At 43.4% G+C, this 21,599-nt stretch overlaps 1 protein-coding gene across 1 annotated transcript in view; it reads left to right on the top strand.

Moving 5' to 3' along the window:
• WDFY1 (WD repeat and FYVE domain containing 1) overlaps window positions 1–21,599 on the top strand; it is a 213,021-nt gene that overhangs the window by 166,407 nt on the left and 25,015 nt on the right. The window contains exons 9-11 of the mRNA XM_069213483.1: window positions 4,576–4,677; window positions 9,619–9,749; window positions 15,520–15,628. Coding sequence (XP_069069584.1) covers window positions 4,576–4,677; window positions 9,619–9,749; window positions 15,520–15,628 — 342 coding nt within the window. The remainder of the gene's footprint in view (window positions 1–4,575; window positions 4,678–9,618; window positions 9,750–15,519; window positions 15,629–21,599) is intronic.

Here is a 21,599-nt window from a genome sequence, read left to right as displayed (position 1 = left end):
CTCACTGCTAGGAGGTTCTAAATAGCTTAACAAAGAGCCCTCTAATAGACCCAAGTTTCATGTGGCCACCTCTCAAAGGAAAGAAAGTAGGGCTACAATTGTTGAAGAACTGTGTGCTCATTGGTACAAGTAGTAGAAAATTACTTTATTAAATAACTCGGGGTTTCCTTTAGAATTAGTTTGCTTTTATTCTTCATGAAGAAGTTATTTGGGGTTTGATTGTAAATAGGAGAAAAGTAGTTCCCCAACTTTGTTTGTGGGTTTCATTGTGGGGTAATCGGGCAAAGCACTGCTCTCCCTAAGGATGTCATATCCATTGAGATCACAATGATGAACCATCCAATTAAATATGAATAATAATTAGTGGTTTGTCTTGGTAAACCAGAGTTATTTTTAGACCAGAGAAATGTCATCTGTGGCTCTACGATGGGCCCAACTAAACTTTCTTCATCACTTGACCGCAGAGCGTGAAACACAGGAATTGAGGAAATATTTTCACCATTTGTTCCTGTATTAGACTAAAGACTGTAATCAGATTGGTGTAATCCTGAATAAATTAGAACAAGACCAGGGTGTAGCCAGTGTAATCATTACTGCAGATTCATTGATATATAATTAGAGTATGTTGTAGATGACAGTTCAAGAGTCAGGCTCTGTGTCACAGAACCGTGGAAAAGTGACGCCAACATTGTGTACAATGGATGCAGGGCAACAAGCCACATGGAACGCTATCTGAGAAAAGACGTTGTATTAAGGCTGAAACTCTTTAGTACTTTGGCAAAGAATGGTAATCCTCAGTTACGTAAATGCAGATTACCATAAGTTGCTACAGTGTAGGTACTTCTCTACGTACATAAGTGAGAACACAGTGATTTACAGATAATCAACACATGAGCACTTTAAATGACCGGTTGCACTTTGGTTTTGATAATGTGTGAAGTCTAGTGATCTGTTCCAAGTTCCAAAGAATTGGTGAGGGGGGCAGTCCAGGACTGGGTTCATCGGCATCATCGTATTCCACAAGTGGATTTTCAGGACAGACAATAAATGCAGCTATTTTCATGTGTAGGCTCCCAACTTCCGTCTCCTGCTACCTATTCAAAGAACAAGTCTTCTTCTTATGCGAACTACTAAAACCATATCTGCAAGCACCACCTATTCCACCAGTTTATCAGTGGCTCCTGATGTTGTAGTTGAAGCTACTAAAATCACGAAATAAATCAACAATAAATATTCCAATTATCGACCTTCTTTGGCGCACAGTGTTTTTTGCCACTTGAATTTTTCACACGACCATATGCCTCTATTAAGGGATAATTGGTAATACCTCTTGAGTTGTGCAATGGCCGATAGCAGGTTGCCAGAGTCAAAGAGAGCACAGCTAAACACCTGCACCCACCCACACTTCTCAGCAGATAGTCCGCAGAAAATTGGAGGAGCACCTTCTGGCTGAGTTTGAAAGGCAGAATGAGCAGAGAGCGTCAGGATCAGTGCTGGGAGAAAGTAGGTATTAGGTATCAATTCTATTATGCTGCAAGCTGTCTGATGTATGTACTGGTGCAGTGTAGATAATCGATCTCTGAATAGTCCACATCAGCCTGTCCTTACTGGGGTGGGATACACACTTAAACAAATAATAAGTAAGGTAACATTTCAAGAGGAGCCCACAAGCCTTTGTAATTAATTCCCAGAAGATCACAGGTAACCGCGGAATGGTCAGCATTGCTTACCTGTCAGTATTTTGGTGAGTTGGAACACTGCTCTTACTTTGTTCTGTTGGGAAGCACCATAGGACGAACATACCAATGATTCCATTCCAAAGAGTCTATAATGATACTTCGTATGTGAAAGTCCCACAGACCGCAATCTCCTTATACATCCATGTAAGTATAACAAGCACTGGCAAAGCCAATAGGTCTCCGCAATGCGAGAGCTATTGGCTTTGCTTAATGTCTTTTAGACATGTTGTGCTGTCTAGCCGAGACACAGTGATCCAGAGGTATTTATACAATTTCTTCAGTATAGATTTAGGGCCTGAGAAAAACCTTGGTGGATGGGATACTCCATCACAAACGTTATGGATATCACCCCACCTGCCCCCCCTCCGCCCACCGTATTACAAGTTCCATTATATCCTATAGAACTTGTAAAATGGCGGGCGGGATATCCGTTTGTGACAGAGTATCCCATCCGCCAAGGTTGTAAAAAGGCCCTTCGTCTGCTGCAAGGCGTTGTAATTATCTGGGGGAACTTTAGCTGGTCACATGACGAAAATCATGTGCGACACAAGTGAAGATGAAGCGCCTAAAGGCCTCAATTTAAAACTGTCAGATACATTGTTTAGTTGATGAATGGCATTTCATGGACAGACGGCCTTAGACTCTCACTCCTTACACTGTCTCATGCAGAGAACAGCCTCTTCCTGTTCTCGTAGTGCCCGTTTCTTCAGGGTAGCCCATCCCCTTATAGCAGGCATAAATATTAGCTGCAGGACTGGATGCCCCCTTCAGGAACACCAGGGGCACTCTTTTATCACTTGTGCACACACGCAACGCTGTTTCTTGCTGATATTAGCCGTCGGCTTCTATGCGCCCGCCCCTCATAATAGCATCCACTGGGGTAGGATCCGGACTTAGTCCAACTGCTAAATCTGTGCTTTAATCCCCAACTCTACAAGCTGTCGGAGGGGAGAGAGTCACCGTGGAATCTCTGCAGCTGTAAACACCATCTGAGACATAGCGTCCAAAAGACCACTGAGAACACTTGTAGCCGACAAAAGATGATTGACCCAAGGGCTGTTGTTCCTCCATTGTGGAAAGCGAGGATTAGGGCTAAACGATGCAAAGTTCAGCCCACGGCCCCTTTCATATGATTGAGAAACAAAGGTCTGGCAGTGCAGATGAATAGCACCATTTCAAAGATCTGACAATCTTAGAAGCTCCCAGAGGTATCCCTCTAGCCAGAGTCAGCCGGCTCTCAAACGCTGGTACTTTTAACACTGCTGTCAGCCAGAGCTGATTATTGCCACTGGATGGGAAGGAGGATGAGAGAGACCAGCAACACAAACAAAGGAAGAAAAGAATGGTGGGTGCATAGAAAGGGCCAGCATCACTGAAAATGAAAGGGAAGAAGGGTGGTTGGGTGTTTGAGGACAATAGCACTGCACTGATTGGGACGATGCAACACCATATACAATGGCACGAGGGCGGGTGGTAAATACAGGGAGGTGAGGTAGTACACGAGAGACTCTGCTTAGGTGCACTCTGGTAGAGTGTTTCCACACCAAGAAAAAAGTAGCGCCTCAAATAATGAACAATGAAGGGACACAAGTAATGAATCCATGCTCTTGGGGAGGGATAAACACTCGTAGAGGAAGGACGCCTACAGCAGCTAAACAATGAGAAGCAAAGAAATGCGAGCAAGACTGACGCCAACCAATGGTAGCTATAGGTGGGCATAGAGCCCACCCATTACTTAACAATATGTCTCAAAGAAACAGCGCATGCGCTGTCTAGCCGAGACCTAAAAATGAAAAAAATAAGGTAAAACTATAAATAAGGGGATGAAAACTTTGACTGAAGGGCTCATCATCTGTGCAGTGAACAGGCTGTACTCTGTATGATTGCCCCGTCATTGTTGTACCAGTACTGCCCACACCATACTCTGCATGACCTCAGAAAACCACTGCCACTGCACTCTCCATTCATGCAAGCCCATCACTCCAGACCATGACTTCTAAGTCAAATGCTCTACCAGCCTCAACTGTAGTGGCACAGCTCGGACACTGGAATTTGAAGGCAGCATCAAAATACTCCTGGAGGTTAGAAAGATTTTTGGCAGTCCCACATATAGAGTTAGCATAGAAATACCCCAGTGTGATGGTGCCGTGCATGCTAACACCTTAATGCCTCCTTAATTGCTATCAGCCCTCGTACAGCGCTACAGTCCTCTCGCCTGAGACGCGACAGTGCAGCATTGTTGTGGAAGGTAAGGAATGTGTACTAGCACAGCTCTCATCGAATTATGGAGGAAAGAGCCAGTCCCCTAGAAAGGCTGATGCTATACCTTATTATAGATGGAGCAAGGTTCTGTTTTGCATTTCACTGCAGGGTAGAGATAGAAGCCACTTGAGTGCATCTTGTTACGCACTACCAGGCCTGACTGTCCCGTTCTTTCATTCTTTTTGCAGTTTTTGTTTTCGGAATTTTAGTAAAGCCCTTTTGAAATGCATTTTCCATGTATTTATTTCTTCAATTTCACATTAGCTTGCTTTCCATTGCTATGCGTATAAAAATATTTTTGGCTCGGAGATTAGAAGTTCTTTCAGGCAACATTTTTAAATGTCTATTTCCGCATGTACTCTATGCGTTACACATCTATTTGAAGCTTTCCAAGTGTGTATCAGTGAGGTATTGTGAATGTAATATAATTTTTAAATAATTTGAAGAAGTGTTGTGTTTGATATTATTACTCCTGTGAGTCCTGATTTTCAATGCATGAAATGTCCCCTTAAGGTTCTGCTCAGTAATGTATTAGCATTTGTTTTAGACTAATGGACTCCACTATTTTCCCCAGGCTCCCCAGTGGTTAGAAAGTGACTCCTGTCAGAAATGTGAACAGCCTTTCTTTTGGAACATAAAACAAATGTGGGATACAAAGACAATTGGACTTCGACAGGTGAGGAAAGAAAATCAGCTTGCAACGTTTTATGCATATAGACAGCAAATTTAAATTAATTTGTGTTAGAAGCGGTTCCTTTAACAGATGCTGTGAAAGAGAACAATATTACTTGGCCCTACCCAGGCACATAGGCAAACTCAGTTTCTACCACCCTTGTACACACAGCCTTTCTCACTCTGTTCATGCTGTACAAAGTTTGCTTTTGCCAACCTCATAAGGTTTATTTTAAAGCATCATGGACTTCACAAAGTTGACTTTTTAAGTATAGGCTAAACATTCAAGCAAAGATTTGGCTTAGCAACGACAATTCTCAAAAAATCCTATTTGTTTGCTGCAGTCATTTTCTTATGTGAGAAACATTTCCTAAGAGTCCTTATCTTTTCCATATATTTCTCCCAAAGCAAAGTTATAAGATTTATTTTTCAGCTTCATGAGTTTCAAACTGCCGCTTTTGCAAACCCCCCTCACTGAATTATAATTTTGCATCTGTGTTGCTAACAATGTCATGAGAAAGTGTTTTTCACACGGTCTGCACATAAGAACTTTAAAGTTCAGAAAACGTTGTAATTCTGACCCCCAATCACTGGATACCTGGAATATGCACAGAATGCTTATTTGTGGAACACAATAACTGACAGACTAATTTTTGTAAGTAAGTAAAGGTTTCCTTTTGCACATCCTGGTTTAAATTCATTTAATTCCCAGCTCTGTCGATCCCTACCCTCAGCCACACACAGTTTGTTTGCTTAAGCATCAGGAGATGACATAGGACCTGAAGAAATGCTTGCCAATTGGAGATATTCCTCACAGGAAATGATAACATTCAGATATACAATGGCAGTCAACTATGTAAGTATCTACAAATTCCAGAAATACAGTTGGTCTCACAAGCAAGTGAGAAGGTGGTGATTGTTATGAGGCATATTTCAGTTTCTGGATAGTGTTTTGTCTGTGCGATGAGATGTAGTTTTGTGGCTCAGATTCTGATTCCTGGTCTGGCAAGGTGCTGAAAACCGTACAATTCTGGGTAAATATTTAATGTTTAATGTTCCTGTGACTAAAATTCTGAAATGTATAAAATGCAGTGCAATTTTAAAATATATCAGTAATGTAATATATTCCCAAGTATGAATGGTGCGCCAGTGCAACATAGTCATACACGCATTAACACATACAAGATATGATATTAACATTTTCTGATAGGAGTTAATGTTTACAAAGTATTGTCGGTATAGAGCCTTGGAGGTTTCGGTGAGGTTGGATAGTGAACGGATGGAAACGGAAGGTTACTACAATCTCTTACAAATTTGCGTGCAACATTTTCCCATTGATGAAAACTAAAAATAAAGTGCCTTTAAAAGTTCATCATTGCTGCTCTTGAGTTCCTTCTCTGATGTCACGTCCCAATCAATGATCACTATTGTTTGAGTTGTGTCATGGTAGGCAAAAGGTCACCACAATACTAGAGAGCACATTTAAAATCCTGTACCTACCCTTCATACTCAGCAGCCCACCAGGGAAAACAAAAACATGCTGTGCCCTGTCACTTCATGGAAGGTAACAGATAAACGGAGAGAAGTTTACTATTTATACCTCTGTATGTATGTGAACTGTGTACATCTGTGTGTGCAGGTACACTGGGGACTTTCATTGATAGAAATCACAGTACAAACTGAATTGAAGTGATTTTTTTAATGTAATGTTAAGTGCTTATTATTACACAACGAAAGGGTACTGTAGGAAAATACCCTCTTTATGGCAAGGTTACCCTCAATTTTTGCCTCCTGTCAGTATGCTTTGACTGTTTTCACTGGGATCCTGATAACCAGGACCCCAGTGATTATGCTGCTGCCACCTCTCAGACATGTTTCTGCCTGCCTGCTGCTTGATCAGCTCATGCAGAGGAAGGCAGAACAAAGGATTGCCTGTGGGAGAGGGAGGTAACCCCCTCTACCTTGGAAATAGCAACAAGTGCAACGATGACCAGCTGTGAGGACCTGCTCTCCTCCGGAACTGGGTGGGTCCTGCATCACAGGTGGTGGTCTGGAGTGGTCCCCTTGGTCTTCTCTGCCAGCTGCAACTTGGGAGACAGTAAGCTCTTGCATCTACTTGCAGGACAGAACCCCTGTGCACAGTGACTCTAGCAGCTACCAAGGCTTGTTTGCACCTCCTCCAAGGGATCTTCAGGTTTACTATAGCCCCGGCCCCCAGCACTTCTTCCTGCCAAGCACAGTCTCCTCCTTGCTGCTCCAGCGATGTGCTACTTCTCTTCAGGTGTGCTGAGTAGGCCTCACTGCAATTGCTCTGTCTGCTGCCAGCGGGTTACCTGTGGGGGCTGCCTCCTCTTCTTGTGACTCTCCCGACTGCTGAGAGTATCCCCGGACTCCTTGGGTCGAGACCCCTTGGCCTTGCTGGTCCTCTTCAGCCTTGCAACTCGTCTTCCTCTTTTTTTTTTTGCATTTGTCAAGGCTTGTTGGTGGTTCTCCAGCACCACTGACCAACTGCAACCCAACAAAAGACGTGGGGCACCATCTGCACCACTTCAGAAACTCCTCTTCATCTCCTGTGCTGCACAGCTGGTCTTCTTCATCCCCTGACAACCTGGCCCTGCATCCACAGAAGAGTGGGTAGTGGCTCCTGTCACAACCGGACACTCCATCACGAACTGGACTTGGTCCCCTTACTTTGTAGCTCCTCTTCTGTCAGAATCCAACTTTGGGTTCTTCCAGGCTTGTTTGAGTCTTGCACAATCCTTTTCCAAAGTCCTCTTGTTGGGTTCAGGAAAAGCCAAGTACTTACCTCTGCTCTCCTGTCGCTGGGGGTCACTCTGGTACTCACCTCTTGGGGTTCCTAGTTCCTCCAGTTCCCCTCTACCGATTCCACATCCTTGGGTGGGGGACTGTATCTCGCAAATCACTTTCTTAGTATATGGTTTGGCCCACTCCTAGGGCCCTCAATATTTCCTATTACTTTTTCCAATGCTTTTTGCTTTTTATGCTCTTAACTGATTGCTAATGTGTATATAATATTGTGTTTACTTACCTCCAGACATGGGACTGCCTATTAGTATTCTAGCATTTGTGGTACCCTAATAAAGTACCTTTATTTTTGTAACACTGTGTGGTTCTTTCATGTGCGGTAGTGCTGTGTGACTATAGTGGTACTGCATAAGCTTTGCAGGTCTCCTAGATAAGTCTTGGCTGCTCATCCACAGCTACCTCTAGAGAGCCCTGGCTTCCTAGACACTGCCTACACTTCACTATTAGGGGATACCTGGACTTGGTATAAGGTGATAACACCATGGGTGCTCACCACAAACCAGGCCAGGTACTCATTTTATTATTCATAGAGAACAAAAGATTGTGAGTCCCTTTGAATATTCAAATGTATTTGTTGCTGTTGCTTACTGTAGGTGCATGATCTCTTGAATTATTTTATCAGGACTGAAACTTTTTATGTCTTTGTTACAAAAAGGATCTAAAAAATGTGTTGCCCCTCCTTAGCTACTGTATGTACAAATAATGTAAGCCTGTGCCTGGCAAGATACACACATTGCTATGCAGAAAGCATACTCATACTCATCATCATTATAAGTTCCTGAGCTATTTAATGGTGATTCAAACATGTGACTAAAGGTTACACTTTGATCACTATAGCAAGTCTGTTGGGGAAAAAAAAAATCTTTGGTAATTTCTTGGGAGGCACAGTTTTAACTACAGTGCCCAGGTACTGGCAGACTATAGGCTGTCATTACCTCCACCCGTCATGACACTGTGCCTGCATGAACTCTGGCTTTCCAGACATTACACCCTATCTGCCTCCCTTCCCGCAATATGTGGGTTCCTGCAGCAAGGTTTTACATTTCTAGCACTGCTACTGCCATGCCCTACTTCTAATGCAAATGAACTAAGGCCCTCATTTAGAGTTTAGTGGTAATGGAAATTCCTCTGATTTCTAGACGAAGTGCTAAATGCTGAGAAAAAACAACCAGCGGAATTTTCTCTACTAATGGGATAGCTTGGTGGAGGAATTTCCACTGGTGGATTCACGCCCGGCTTTAGCACTTCCTCCAGTAAATGAAGGATTTTGTCATTACCGCTAAACCTCTAACTTAGCTACTAAAACTCCATGACTTGGCTTTAAGACAGCCTTGGCTTATTTAACTCGCTAGCACAACTCCATTCTTTTCCACGAGGCATTTGTTTCTGACACATGGCCAAAGGAAGGATTCCATGATATGGGCCCTGCTCCAGCTGATTGTTTTTTAGACTGCTATTAACTGTGAGGTAGCAGCGGGCTTCAGGCACTTATGACCTAGAAACGGGGAGTTTAAGGCCCTCATTACAAGTAGGACATACAGGGTTGTATTATAGTATGCTTTTCAGTGCCAATGCCACTCTACAGGTTTGCAAATGCTACTGAGTGTAAAATTACTATTTGGTTAGTACCCAGTAATACCACACGCAGTAATGTCACTTGATTTCCCACTCACAAATTTCACCTGCTCCGAGCCGGTAGAATTTATATGCAGAAAAAGGCACAGAATTTGGGAAAACATGTTGTTACACTTCGAATAGGAAGCTACAAAATTAAACTTCTAGTCTTCGTTAATCATATAGAGAGTAACCTTGGCCACTATCCTGCTCCCAACCAGAACCAGAAAAAGCATGTCCATCTGCCAACATTATTTGATGTGAAAGAGTTGGCAAATGCCAGTTTGTGACATGCATTTCTAAACAGGTGAGGTTTGAGGAGACCAAGGAGGAGATGCCAGTAAATCCAAAAAGACACTCCAAGAGCTCTTGTCATTAACAGTGAGTCTGGAAGTTGTGAGTGTTTCTTCTATTCCTGTGCTTGATGCATACGAGGGTAAATGTAGCATAATTTGTGACAAGACTGGAAATAACATGTCATCAATTTATTTTTCCCTGCATGTAGCATCATTGCAGGAAATGTGGAAAAGCAGTGTGTGGAAAGTGCAGCTCGAAGAGTTCCACCTATCCAGTTATGGGCTTTGAATTCCAGGTTCGGATGTGTGATGCTTGCTTCGAAACCATCAAGGACGAAGAGTGAGTTTCAGTGTCTAGTAACCATTGGTGCAAACACACATTTTCTTGCCACTGACGAGTTGAACAAAGAATAGTTGTTGGTTATTTCTATATTGTCTCACTGGTCGTATCAATATTGATGCCTCTCCTGGTACTCCATGTTAACAGAGCTCACACCCCTGACCTCATACCCTATTGTTTTCTGAATTGTGGAGCTAGGTGTGGTGGGGCAGTGTCTAGGTTTGAGAGAGTTAGGAAAAGCAGAATGTTGATTTGAACAGGAGGTCAAAAGGTTGGGAGTAGTTGATTTAATCTAAAAACATGCATTGACAAAGCTAGGAAGCCTAGTTTAGGCTTCTTGTTTACATGCTTTGCATAAACAAATGCCATGCCAACAGGTCGAACACTGCCCCTCCTGGATTTAGCCATTGAGACTCTAACCATACCAGTACCATTCTGGTCCAGCAATGCTTCCCAACTACGGGTAGCTCCAACATAAGGCTTCAAAGCCTACCTCGACTCCACTCCAGGTGCTGAAACAGCCACAAAAGACTTGGTCTTCCTCTGCTCAGATGACTCCTTCAGCACCTGTACCGAAGGGCTTGTCGAAGCTGAAACAACACTCAGCATTCTTTGAAGCCAAAATCTTGTTAATCAATCATCGACAGCTCATTCTTTAGCGGAATCCAATGAACATGACCAAACCATTCTGCAGCAGAGTTGGACACTTGGCAAAACAACTCTTTATTCACCTGCAGACAGTCAGTATTTCTGCTAAGCCACCACCAAAGGTACAGGAGACTCTTCCTTGCAAAAACAAGTTTAATTTGAGGAGCAGATCGCTCCTGCACCCCCACCATCTCCAAAGTAGGGACAACATCAAGATAGGTGGCCACTAGTCATCTACCGTCTTGCCCCCCTGTGCCTCTGTCTCCTCCTCCAGCATAATCTCCTCCTTCTTAACCTCCACTTCTTCCACCACCACATGCGCCACATTTGCCTGTAGGTTCCCCACATTTGTCTTATGGGAAGGGTATTCCTTTAGATCCTCTGGACCCTTATGACGCTCCATATGATCCTGAGCCACAGGACGATCCCTGGGATGATTATGACGTTCATCCAAGTGACAATAACCCAGATTTGTTCCCAGCAATACCATCCCTTCTGTATAATTCCACCTCTTACCATGAGGTTAGTCACAGGGTGCCCTGTCATCACAAGGTAGACCTTCACACAATCCTTGAGGAGGATCACATCCTTATTGAAACTCTTTCTAACACCCAGTGTTCCATTCAATAGCTCCCCATGCTCAAGGGCATGTTAAAGAGCGCTCAGGTCAACCTTAAGGACCCTCTGAAGGCCAAAGTGGTTACTCTGATGGTGGATAAAAAGTACAAGCCCCTCCCCCCTCTGAACTCTTACGTGCAGTGCCCACTCTCACCAGACCCATTGGTTGTGAATACTGCACATAAGCGAGCTAATGCCCAAGGTACTGGAAATGCCAAGCCGCCAAATAAAGAGAGTAAGAAGATTGATTCAGCAGGTAGAAGGATGACCACTCAATCTGCCACCCACTGGTGCATTGCCAATTCTGTTGGCTTGCTCTTCAAGATATTAAAAAATCCCAGTAGGATGAGATGAGGAACCTGATCCAACACCTCCCGGATCAGTATAGATAGCGGGCACAAAAGTGAGTCATTGTGGGCCAGATTATCTCTAATATTACCATGAGATGGCCTTTGTATGCAGCTGACACCGCTGCCAGAGGTATTAACTCAAGTATCCTCATTCTCCATCATGCCTGGCTCTGTGTCTCTGGCTTAAACCAGATGTTCAGCAGCATCTGAGCAACCTGCCCTTTGATGGGAAACACCGATTTGGTTCACAGGTTGATCAGATGCTAGAGAAAATCAAGAAAGACATGCCTAAGGCAATGGGTTCTCTCAGTCTGCATTACCCCATGGGTCCTTTCGTATGATTCAGTATCGTGGCATCATGAAAACCACCTCTCTAGAGGCAGCAGCAACATCATCAAGCCTCCTGAGGTTGCTCCAGTGGTACGTATAGAGGAATAACTATAAATGCAGGGGCAGTGGGGATGCAGCAAAGGGAGCCATGCCTGCCAAACAGTGACTTTCCCTTTCTTCCCCCGACCACACAACACCTGTTGAGGGATGACTGCAGTGGTTTTTCGCATGCAGGCAAACAATCACTTCATATTAGTGAGTCTTTTCTATTGTAGAGCAGGGTTACTGCCTGGAACTCACTGCTGTACTACAAAACCCCCACCCCACAAACTCTTCCTCTCCTCAGAAGATCAGCACCTCCTACAAGAGGACGTTCATGCATTCATATTCAAAAGGGCCATAGAGCCTGTGCCAAAGGTTACCCTCCCTGTACTTTCTTTTCCCCAACAAAGACGTGTCCCTTTGGCCCATCCTCGACCTCAGGCTCCTCAATAAGTACATTGTGTGGAATCACTTCCACATGGTCATGCTCCAAAACTTCATTCCTCTATGCACTAGGGGACTTCATGACCACTCTCGACCTGAAGGACAACTATTTCCACATTTCAATCCTCCCCTTTTACCATTGCTACCTCTGGTTTGTGGTACTTGGACATCACTTCCAGTTCAAAGATCTGCCCTCCAGAGTAACTACAGCGCTTCGTGTCTTTACAAAATGCCTTGCAGTGGTAGCCGCATATCTCCAAAGGAGCTGTGTCCATGTCTTCAAGTGCCTTGATGACTGGCTGATATAGAGTGCAAGCAGGCAGCAGTGCTTGGCCCACATCCACGTCATCTTGGATCTTTTACAAAATCGAGGTTTCGCTATCAATGTGGTCCCACCTCTAATCCCTTCAAATACAGCTCCTCCTAGGGGCAGCTCTCAATTCTGTCACCCGGAAATCTTATCCGAGTCCCGCACGGATTCAGACTTTCTAGTGTCTGCTGCCTCTTTTTCACCCAAATTGCAACCTAATGGTCAGCATATGGATGCATCTTCTCAGCATGATAGCTTCTATCATCGCCATAATTCCTTACGCCCACTTACATATGCATCTAGTTCACAACTGCCTTGCGGCACAGTGGTTACAAGCAGAGGGTTTCTGGGAAGGTCTAGTATTGTTATGGACCAGTATCAATCACTTTTTGGTAGTGGTGCAACAGCAACAACCTGTTAAAGGGTAGGCCCTACCGAGATCCAGTTTCACAAGAGACCATTACCATGGACACCTCCCTCATTGGCTGGGGAACACTTATGCAGGACATTACTGTTCAAAGCATGTAGACACCTCTTTATAAAGGTTTCTTCATCAAATACCTAGAGCTATTAGCTGTACAACTACCTCTCAAGGCTTTCTTCTGTTAGGTGCATCACAAGATAGTCCTAGTCAGAAAAGACAACATGACCACCATCTACCATTGTTGTTCAGCAACAAAGACACACGCTCTCTCCCCAACCCTCCATGTTAGCGCAGAGCGTTTGGTGTTGGGTCATTCACCACAGACTACATCTGTTGGCAGCATATCACCCCACAGTGGACAACAAAATCGCAGAGCTGCTCAGCAGGATGCAGCAGCAAGTCCTCAAGTGGGACCTCCACCTGTAAATTCTACTCCCGTACTTCCAGTGTTGGGAGGTCTCCCAACGTAGATCTGTTTGGAAACCTATGAAAACACCAAATGCCCAAGCTTCACGTCCAGGTTTGAACACCCACAGTCCAAGGGAAATGCACTCTGGATGAACTGGTCAGGGATATTTGCCTGCTGTTTTCCACATCTTCCACTACTTCCAGATGTGGTTCGGAGGTTACGGCAAACATCCCTCACACTCATCCTCACCCACTCAGACAGTTGAGTTCCCGGTGTTCTTTCAACACCCAAACTCAGTAGCAGGGAGAGTCCTTCATATACTAGAAGTTAAAATGGACCTCTTGTATTATATTGAAAGGATATAATAATTTCATAAGACACAACAACTATTTGTTTCCTACACTAAACCACACAAGGGCAGTGTCATTTCAATAGCAGGGGTAGCTTGGTGGCTAGTCAAGTACATTCAGACCTGCCATGCCATGGCCAAAAGACATCTACCTGCTCCACCGAGGCCGCATTCTACTCGCAAGCAGGCAGCTACCATGGGCTTTTTGTGTAATATCCCAATAGCTGGCATCCGTAAGGCAGCTAGCTACCTGGTCCATTGCACACATGTTCACCCATCACTACTCTGTGGATGTTCTGGCACTTCAACAAGCTCAGGTTGGTCTGGTTGTACTACGTACACTTTTTCAGTCTTCTGCAACGTTCTCTAGGTAACCACCGCTTAGGGGACAACTGCTTTACAGTCTATGCAAAGCATGTGTATCTACAGCTACACATGCCACAAACAAACAGTGTTACTTACCCTGGAAGCATCTGTTTGTGGCATGTAGTGTTGTAGATTAACATACACTCATCCTCCTCTCTGGAAGCCTTTGGTTGTTGCAGATAATTTTCTTTTCTTTCCTCTCTACATGTACTTTGCATGGCCATCTAGTTTCACTTCTGTGTTCCATCTCTATCCTCACCTGCCACGCGGGAAACTAATCTAACCAAGGAGACCATGCTCATGCACATTAACAGTCATAGGAGGAATAACTATGCCCTGTGACTCAAAAGACGTCTTCGAAGAAAACAAGTTGCACACATCTGAGCCCAACACTATATGGCAGGAGCATGTAGAGCATGTGAATCTACAGCACTGCATGCCACAACGAAATGCTTACAGGCTAAGTTAAATTTTCCATGCTGATGAGTTTTTGAGAGAATGTAGGATCATCATGACTCATTCAAACCTTAAACTTCAGACAAAAACACAATGTTGTCACCACTGTTTAGTTATGGTTCAGACACACTTTCGAATGCAAAGTATAATTATGTTTTGCCTATCACTTTTGACTCTTTGGACAAACTTGCACAAACCTTGGCAAAGCACTAGGTCAGTCAGCTAAGGTACAACATGCACATTGTTTTACAGATACATGGAGGGGGAAAAAACTAAAGGAGGAGAGGGTCGGAATTTAGTGATTTGCCATATCAACTCCTACTTTCTCTCTTTTCTTATATTTTTCTTCCTCCTTCTTTCTTCCTTTGCTGCATTTCTGGATCTAGATTTGGGTCATAAAATAAAAGTGAAAAAGACATTCTGCCCCCAGAAAATCAGTGCTGGTGCCAACCATCAGCTTAAAATAATAATGTGCAATTACCAGTTTAACCAACTTCTGATTGTCCTCTGCACTTCAGTGTGGTGTATAGACATTTATAAAATTGATTTTTTAAAGGACATAAGGCATATCTTAAGGGGTAGCAGAGAGTTCTGAATTCCAACATTGTCTTGGGATTTAAACCCATCATATTCCCTGTGCCCAATGTTCAAGGAAGACTATTAGTCTATAGCTTCAGTTCTGGAGCATCACTGCATTACAATGAAAAGTTGATCAAATAACTGGTTGAGGGCATCAAAAGATGGTTAGTGGCACAATAACTCTAGGAGACGGCGTATAGCTATAATGAGCTGAATTCCATATGCTGCCATGGAGTCTTTCTGGAGGTAGTCAGTAGAACTTGAATTTAACCTGTAACACAATATCTTTGCACACACAACTTCAGTTAGGAAATAGGGGCAACAAGTTTCTTCCATTGCACTGAGAGGTCCGTTAGAATGCATCAGTGCCAGAAATGTGTTATGGAATAAATTATTTGAAGAAAAAAAAAAATATTAAGTTTTTTTCATGTTCTTTGTTCAACAGACGGACCTCTTTGGCCACTTTCCATGAAGGAAAGCACAACATTTCCCACATGCACATGGATGCTACAAGGGGGCTTATGGTGACCTGTGGTAGTGATCGTCTTGTCAAGGTAAATATTATTATTATTTGTATTATTCTTATTAATAATAATAGACCCTTGCTTCTCAGTGTCTGCAGACAAGCTCTTCACATATTGTGTGTACAGATCTAAAGTGAAACCGCACACAGTTAACTGATTAATTGTGGTCAGTCTTGGTCAGTATTGGAATAAGGAAGCGGAGTCTGACACTATGGTCTCACATCTCACTGTCATTGAGTCTGATTAGGGTTACCAGCTGATAACTTTGGCTCGTGTTTATGTAACTCTGGTGATGCTTTGGTTTAATTTGTCCCAGTGCGTATGAAGGCCATGGCAGGAATAGAGACTAATCAGTCAAGCACCATATTTTCTTTCCTCACTGTTTACTTTTCCTTAACCAGTCAGTAGTAAATAGGAAATTGTTGTGGGATTAAGGAAGGAATCAGATTTCAAAATTATGATGTCACCTGTTTCAAATGGTTTGTGACATCACTTCCACTACTGCTGGCATTTGATAAATCATTGTTCATGTTTACTCTACTAGTCATAATGTGCTACTGCTGCAGTTCTTGTGACCCTGTGCCCCACCTTTTCCAGTGTGAGTTTATCAATTTGTCCTTTGGACATTTGTCTCTTCAGAACACTATTATTTGGTATCTCCACAATTCAAATTGAACAGATTATTTACTTAAGTGTTTGGCAGTTATGCTAACTACACACTCAATGACAACCTGGTCAGACAATGCTCACTTCCACTGTGCAAAGCATACATATTGCTAACGTGGTAGGCATGTGACAACAATACAAGGTCATGTATTTGCTTATTAGTTTTTTATTTATTTTTGAAGTGCACTGAGGCAAAGAGATGTAGTTGGTGAATACCCTCCCATACCATGTGCAGGGCCCTTTGTGCATGTGGTAAAAGATTGTCAGGCTGTAGCCAAGGACATTTTGGGATTGGGCTGGAAACGGCTGACAATGCAGGCATATTAATGAGTGCGTCAGTTACCATTCATCAGCGTGCCCAGATGTGTACCACTGTGTTTTCCCTCTGACCCTGCATGCCTGCCGGGTCTGGACAAAGATCATGTATGTGGTTTCAGCTCATTTCCGATCTCCACAGTTTGGAATACAAAAGTTTCCTTAACTCGATGATTGGCTGTTGAAGGCAGACTTTCCTCTGCTGGTGTTGGATCACCTCTAGGGCACAATTAGTGTGTGCTTTCGGACATGATCTCTCTGTAGGCATCACCCCTTGTGCAATGAGTTCAACACATTCAGGATATGACCATAATCTTTTCGATGCTCGTACTTCTTGAAGCTTATGGGCCTCCTGGGTCCCTGCATTGTGTTAATTCAACACACAGAGTGGCATATGTGACTACTCCATTGGTGCCTTCTTTTCAAGAAGATTCTGAATTCTCCAGAAGTGTCTCAATGACCTACTGTGGTGGCAGATGCAGGACTGTTTGTTTCATATCCCCAGCAACAATGAGATTGCAATACATAAAAAGATGGTGGTATGAACTCCCAATCCTTGTGACCTTAATTACTTAAGTTGTGGCACTGGGGTCACAGGGCATGATATAGCACTATCAGTGAGTCATCTGGGAAGCTCTCTCACTGTGTTGGTGATGTGACCGGGCGCCATGTAGTAGCTTATGAGTTGCATCTCCATCTGGAACAGTTTTCACCCTATGGGACATGCTTCATGTAGACCTCTTTGCCACTGGTGAGAACGCTGAGTGCCCTCTGTTCTGTGCCCTGCAATCATCGCTGCAAGGAGCCCAGGGTATGCGTTCACTTGAAATGCATTCAACCTTTATTCCACATTCCCCTTGAGTCCCCTGGTTTCATGTGTTCTGAGAATGTTGGATTAGGACTGGGCACATATGATATTGATTTCACAAGATTGGGGATGGAGGTTTGGTATTTGAAGCTTCTCCATTTGTATTTGCCCTCCTTTACATCTTCGGCTCAGGGAAGACCTCTTTTCATAGTGGGACGGCAAGAACTCCACTCAAACCTTCTTAGCTTACATCTTTGTGTGTGGAGATTTTGAATGGAGTAATTCCTCTGACTTCGATCTGCCTTCTGTCGTTGTGGGCATCATCCTCGCTACACATCTTCACTTCACAGAATCTGTTTATTCCAGCCACAAATCATGCTTGTGCACAAGTGTGCTGAGGAAAAAAATTATCTGCCCAGGCCTCAGTTCTTAGATGTGCTGCAGACAGCATGTTCTTTAGGCTGGAAAAGCTTTTCTCTGGACCCCATTAATCTTATCAGTTTCTGTTTGTGTGGTTGATGAACCTTCATTGTTTAAATTTCCTGTTTTGAGGTGAAAGGTCACCCTGATGTTTCCCCCTTCTCTGTTGATTATACCTCAATAGGACCTTAAAGTTATTGTAAAATTTTTAATGGTTTTGCCATTTGAGCCCATCTACAGCTGCTATCCTCATTTCATGTCATCTTATCCATTACCCTGTCGATGTTCTCCCATTTGCTTCATCCTTTTGAAAAAGAAACACAGACTGCATTGCTTGGACCTTCTTTGATCTCCCAATTTGCATATTTATGCACCACATTCGACCATCATGTTGACTGGCAGTTGTTCATTGGCTTCACTGTGACCAAGAAAGGAAAAATTATCCAGAAGAGAGCAATATCCCACAGGATTGTCCTGTGCATTATGTTTTGTATGCCTTTGCCAAAGAAGCAGTCCTCTGTGGGCACCAGTCACATTCCACTAGGGAGACTGCTGCTTCTTTACTGTTCACTCCACACATTTACCAGGTGCTATTGCCTTGACTTCAAAGCCACAGAGATGGCATTTTGCCAGGTCTTGCTTTTGCGACACTGACCATGATCCTAAGCTCAGGACCGTCTCCATTGGTTATTGCTTCTCAAGGGGAAGTATCGGTGGGCAAAAGTAATCTTGAGAGAGAAAATGTATTTCCATCAGTAACAATATGTTCGATGGCATGTGTAGCTGTAGATACAAATGCTTTGCATACGTTTGCCATCTAGTGTTGGGCTTGGGAGTTTACAAGTTGTTTTTCTTCTAAGATTATTTTCGAGTCACAATCAATGGACTCCTCCTCTCGGTGATAGTGGGTAGTGTGCATGGGTATCGAGTTCTTTGTTAGATTATTTTCTCTCCACCGTCGGGGTTCGGAGGTATTTCCTCTCACTTCGGTGAATCTCGGTTCAGTATCTTTTGAACTTTAAATTCCATCTTTCTTTCAACGTCCGTATCGTTTTCGATCATGTATGCCACACTTTTACGAATCAATCGGAAGTTCATCATCTGGGTCAATTAAACGCCATTAGGTGCATCCATGCCCTTCTTCAGCCTACTTTGACAGCTGTAGTTGGAGGATGATAGGCTAATAGAACGTACTCCGTTTAGATTCTGCAATCAGTGTCACTCCAAGTTTCCGTAAACGGTTCAACACTTGAAGTGTAATTTGTGTCTTTCCCCGGAACACAAAGAGGAGACCTGCAATGCCTGTAGGTCTTTTCGATCCCAAAAGACCCTCCGGGACCGAAGAGCACATCAATTAGAAATGGCATTGAAATCAACAGATGACACACCTGACACCTTCAGAGAAAAAGTTGGACACTAGGCAGCCCTTTCTATTTGAGACTCTGCGTCGGATTAAGATTCAGACATTGAGAGTCAATCCATTCCAGCGGCGCAGTACGTGAGTACACCAGCAGTAAAGGCATTCAAAAAGACTTCTAAATTGGTCGTCGGTCCTCCACTGCCCTCGGGCCATGGTAATATCCGAAAAATACATTTGGATGCCCTACCCTCCGGTTTGGCACTGAAATTGATGAATACCAAAATTCCTCCAACACCGACCAAACAAGCAACCACATCGCAATCTGTTTTGGGATCAAGTTGAATATTCAAATCGATCATTTCAGCCCAGAAGAAACAACCAATGCCATCTACTTCGGAGCCAACAGTTTCAGCTTGAAAAAAGCATTCAGTACCGAAGAGTTTGGAGCCAAAAACTAGAGTGGCCAAAGATTCTACAGTTTCCTCTGAGGAGACTTCTTCTGTAGAGACTATCTTGAAAGTGATGGATGCTAGACATAGCAAAATTCACATACAGAAAGAAACAGGAAGAATCATAGCTTCTCCTTCTATTCCATTGAAAGGAGACTTACATTCCAAGAAACATTGGACACTGTGCCTCCCCCTAAAAAAGTCTCCAAAGAAAGACACAGCTCTAGAACAACCTCCACCTTTGCCACCTCATTCTCCTGTACTTCCCTCTACTCCACCATCACCAACATCACCTACATCCTTTATTCACCCACAGTTTTCTCCATAAGCATCATTGTCATCACCTCATAGTGATGTTTTAAGCAATATTCCACAAGATTTGGACCCATGGGATATATAAGATCCAGATACCATTCTCCCTAATGACCCTGACCTTTATCCCGAAAGGCCTTCTCCTCCTGAAGATACGACTGCATACAACCAAGTTATTGTAACAGCAGCAGCGTATCTAACCAACACACACAGATTCCCTGTTTCTACCCATGCTACCAGGCATGTTCACATATGCTACTGGCATATTCAAAGAACCTATTGTGCAAGAATAATCACACCAAGGGTAGACAAGAGATATAAAGCTGCACCCTTAGATCCAACTTTCATAAAAACACAACTACCACCAGGCTCTAAAGTGGTAAGTGCAGCACGAAAGAGGGCTAACAGTCAATCCACAGAAGATGTTCCTCCTCCAGATAAGGAGAGCAATAAACTGGGCGCAGCGGCAAAAGAGTGGCTGCTCAAGCTGCAAATTATTGGAGAATTGCTAATGCTCAAGCATTCCTGGCGTGGTATGACAGGGCTCACTGGGATGAGATAGAAGAGTTATTAAAGTATCTTCCACTGGAACATCAAAAAAGAGGGCAGGAGATGGTTGCAGAAGGACAGGCCATCTCCAGTAATTCAATCAGATGTGCCATTGATGCGGCTGACACAGCAGCACGGGATGTGAACACTAGTGTTCTTATAAGAAGGCATGCATGGTTAAGGTGTTCATGATTAAACCAGTGATACAACAGGCAGTCTTGAATATGCCTTTCGAAAAGGAGCATTTATTTGGCCCAGAGGTAGATAACATTATTGAAAATTTAAAAAAGGACTCTGAAACAGCCAAAGCCATGGGGGTCTTATTAACTACACCCAACAGGGGTAATTTTTGTGGGCCACAATTTAGGGTTGGTTTCAAATCAGCAACCACCGAACCTTCACCGCACAACAAAAGCAAGTAATACATTTTTATAACAGAGGTTCATTTAGAGGATCTCATAGAGGCACAAATAATAGAGGGAGAGGTAAAACATCTGCCTTTAAAGGATCTCCCTTTACTACAAAACAGTGACTTTTTACAAATCCCCTCAGCACAAACGTCTCCTGTTGGAGGAAGACTGGCAAACGTTTATCCCCAATGGTCCAATACCACCACAGACCAGTGGGTTCTATCAGTTATCCAACATGGTTATTGTCTAGAACTCATTTCCACTCTACCAAGTATACCTCCTCATTTTCACAAACTCTCACACAACATTCTCTTAAAAGAAGAGGTACAGTCCCTTCTTCTCAAAGAGGCTATAGAACCAGTTCCCCTATCCCAACGGTGGTTAGGCGTATATTCACTATACTTCCTTATACCAAAGAAAGACAGTTCTTTAAGACCAATTCTAGATCTCAGGCCTCTCAACCTATACATTTTCAGAGCATTGCCATATGGTCACTCTGCATGACGTTATTCCTCTGTTACAACAAGGCGATTACATGACAGAGGAGATCTCAAAGATACTTATTTCTACATTCCTATACATCCAACACCCCGCAAATATCTTTGATTTGTTATTTCCGGAAAAACAAAGTACTACCATTCGGTATAACTACAGCCCTCAAGAGTATTCACATAATGCTTAGCTGTAGTAGCTGCATTTCTCAGAAGGCAAC

Source organism: Pleurodeles waltl, chromosome 11, assembly GCF_031143425.1.
Source record: "Pleurodeles waltl isolate 20211129_DDA chromosome 11, aPleWal1.hap1.20221129, whole genome shotgun sequence".
Classification (NCBI taxonomy): domain Eukaryota; kingdom Metazoa; phylum Chordata; class Amphibia; order Caudata; family Salamandridae; genus Pleurodeles; species Pleurodeles waltl.
The sequence above is the reverse complement of the archived record's forward strand: the minus strand, read 5'-3'. Positions and strand labels throughout refer to the sequence as shown.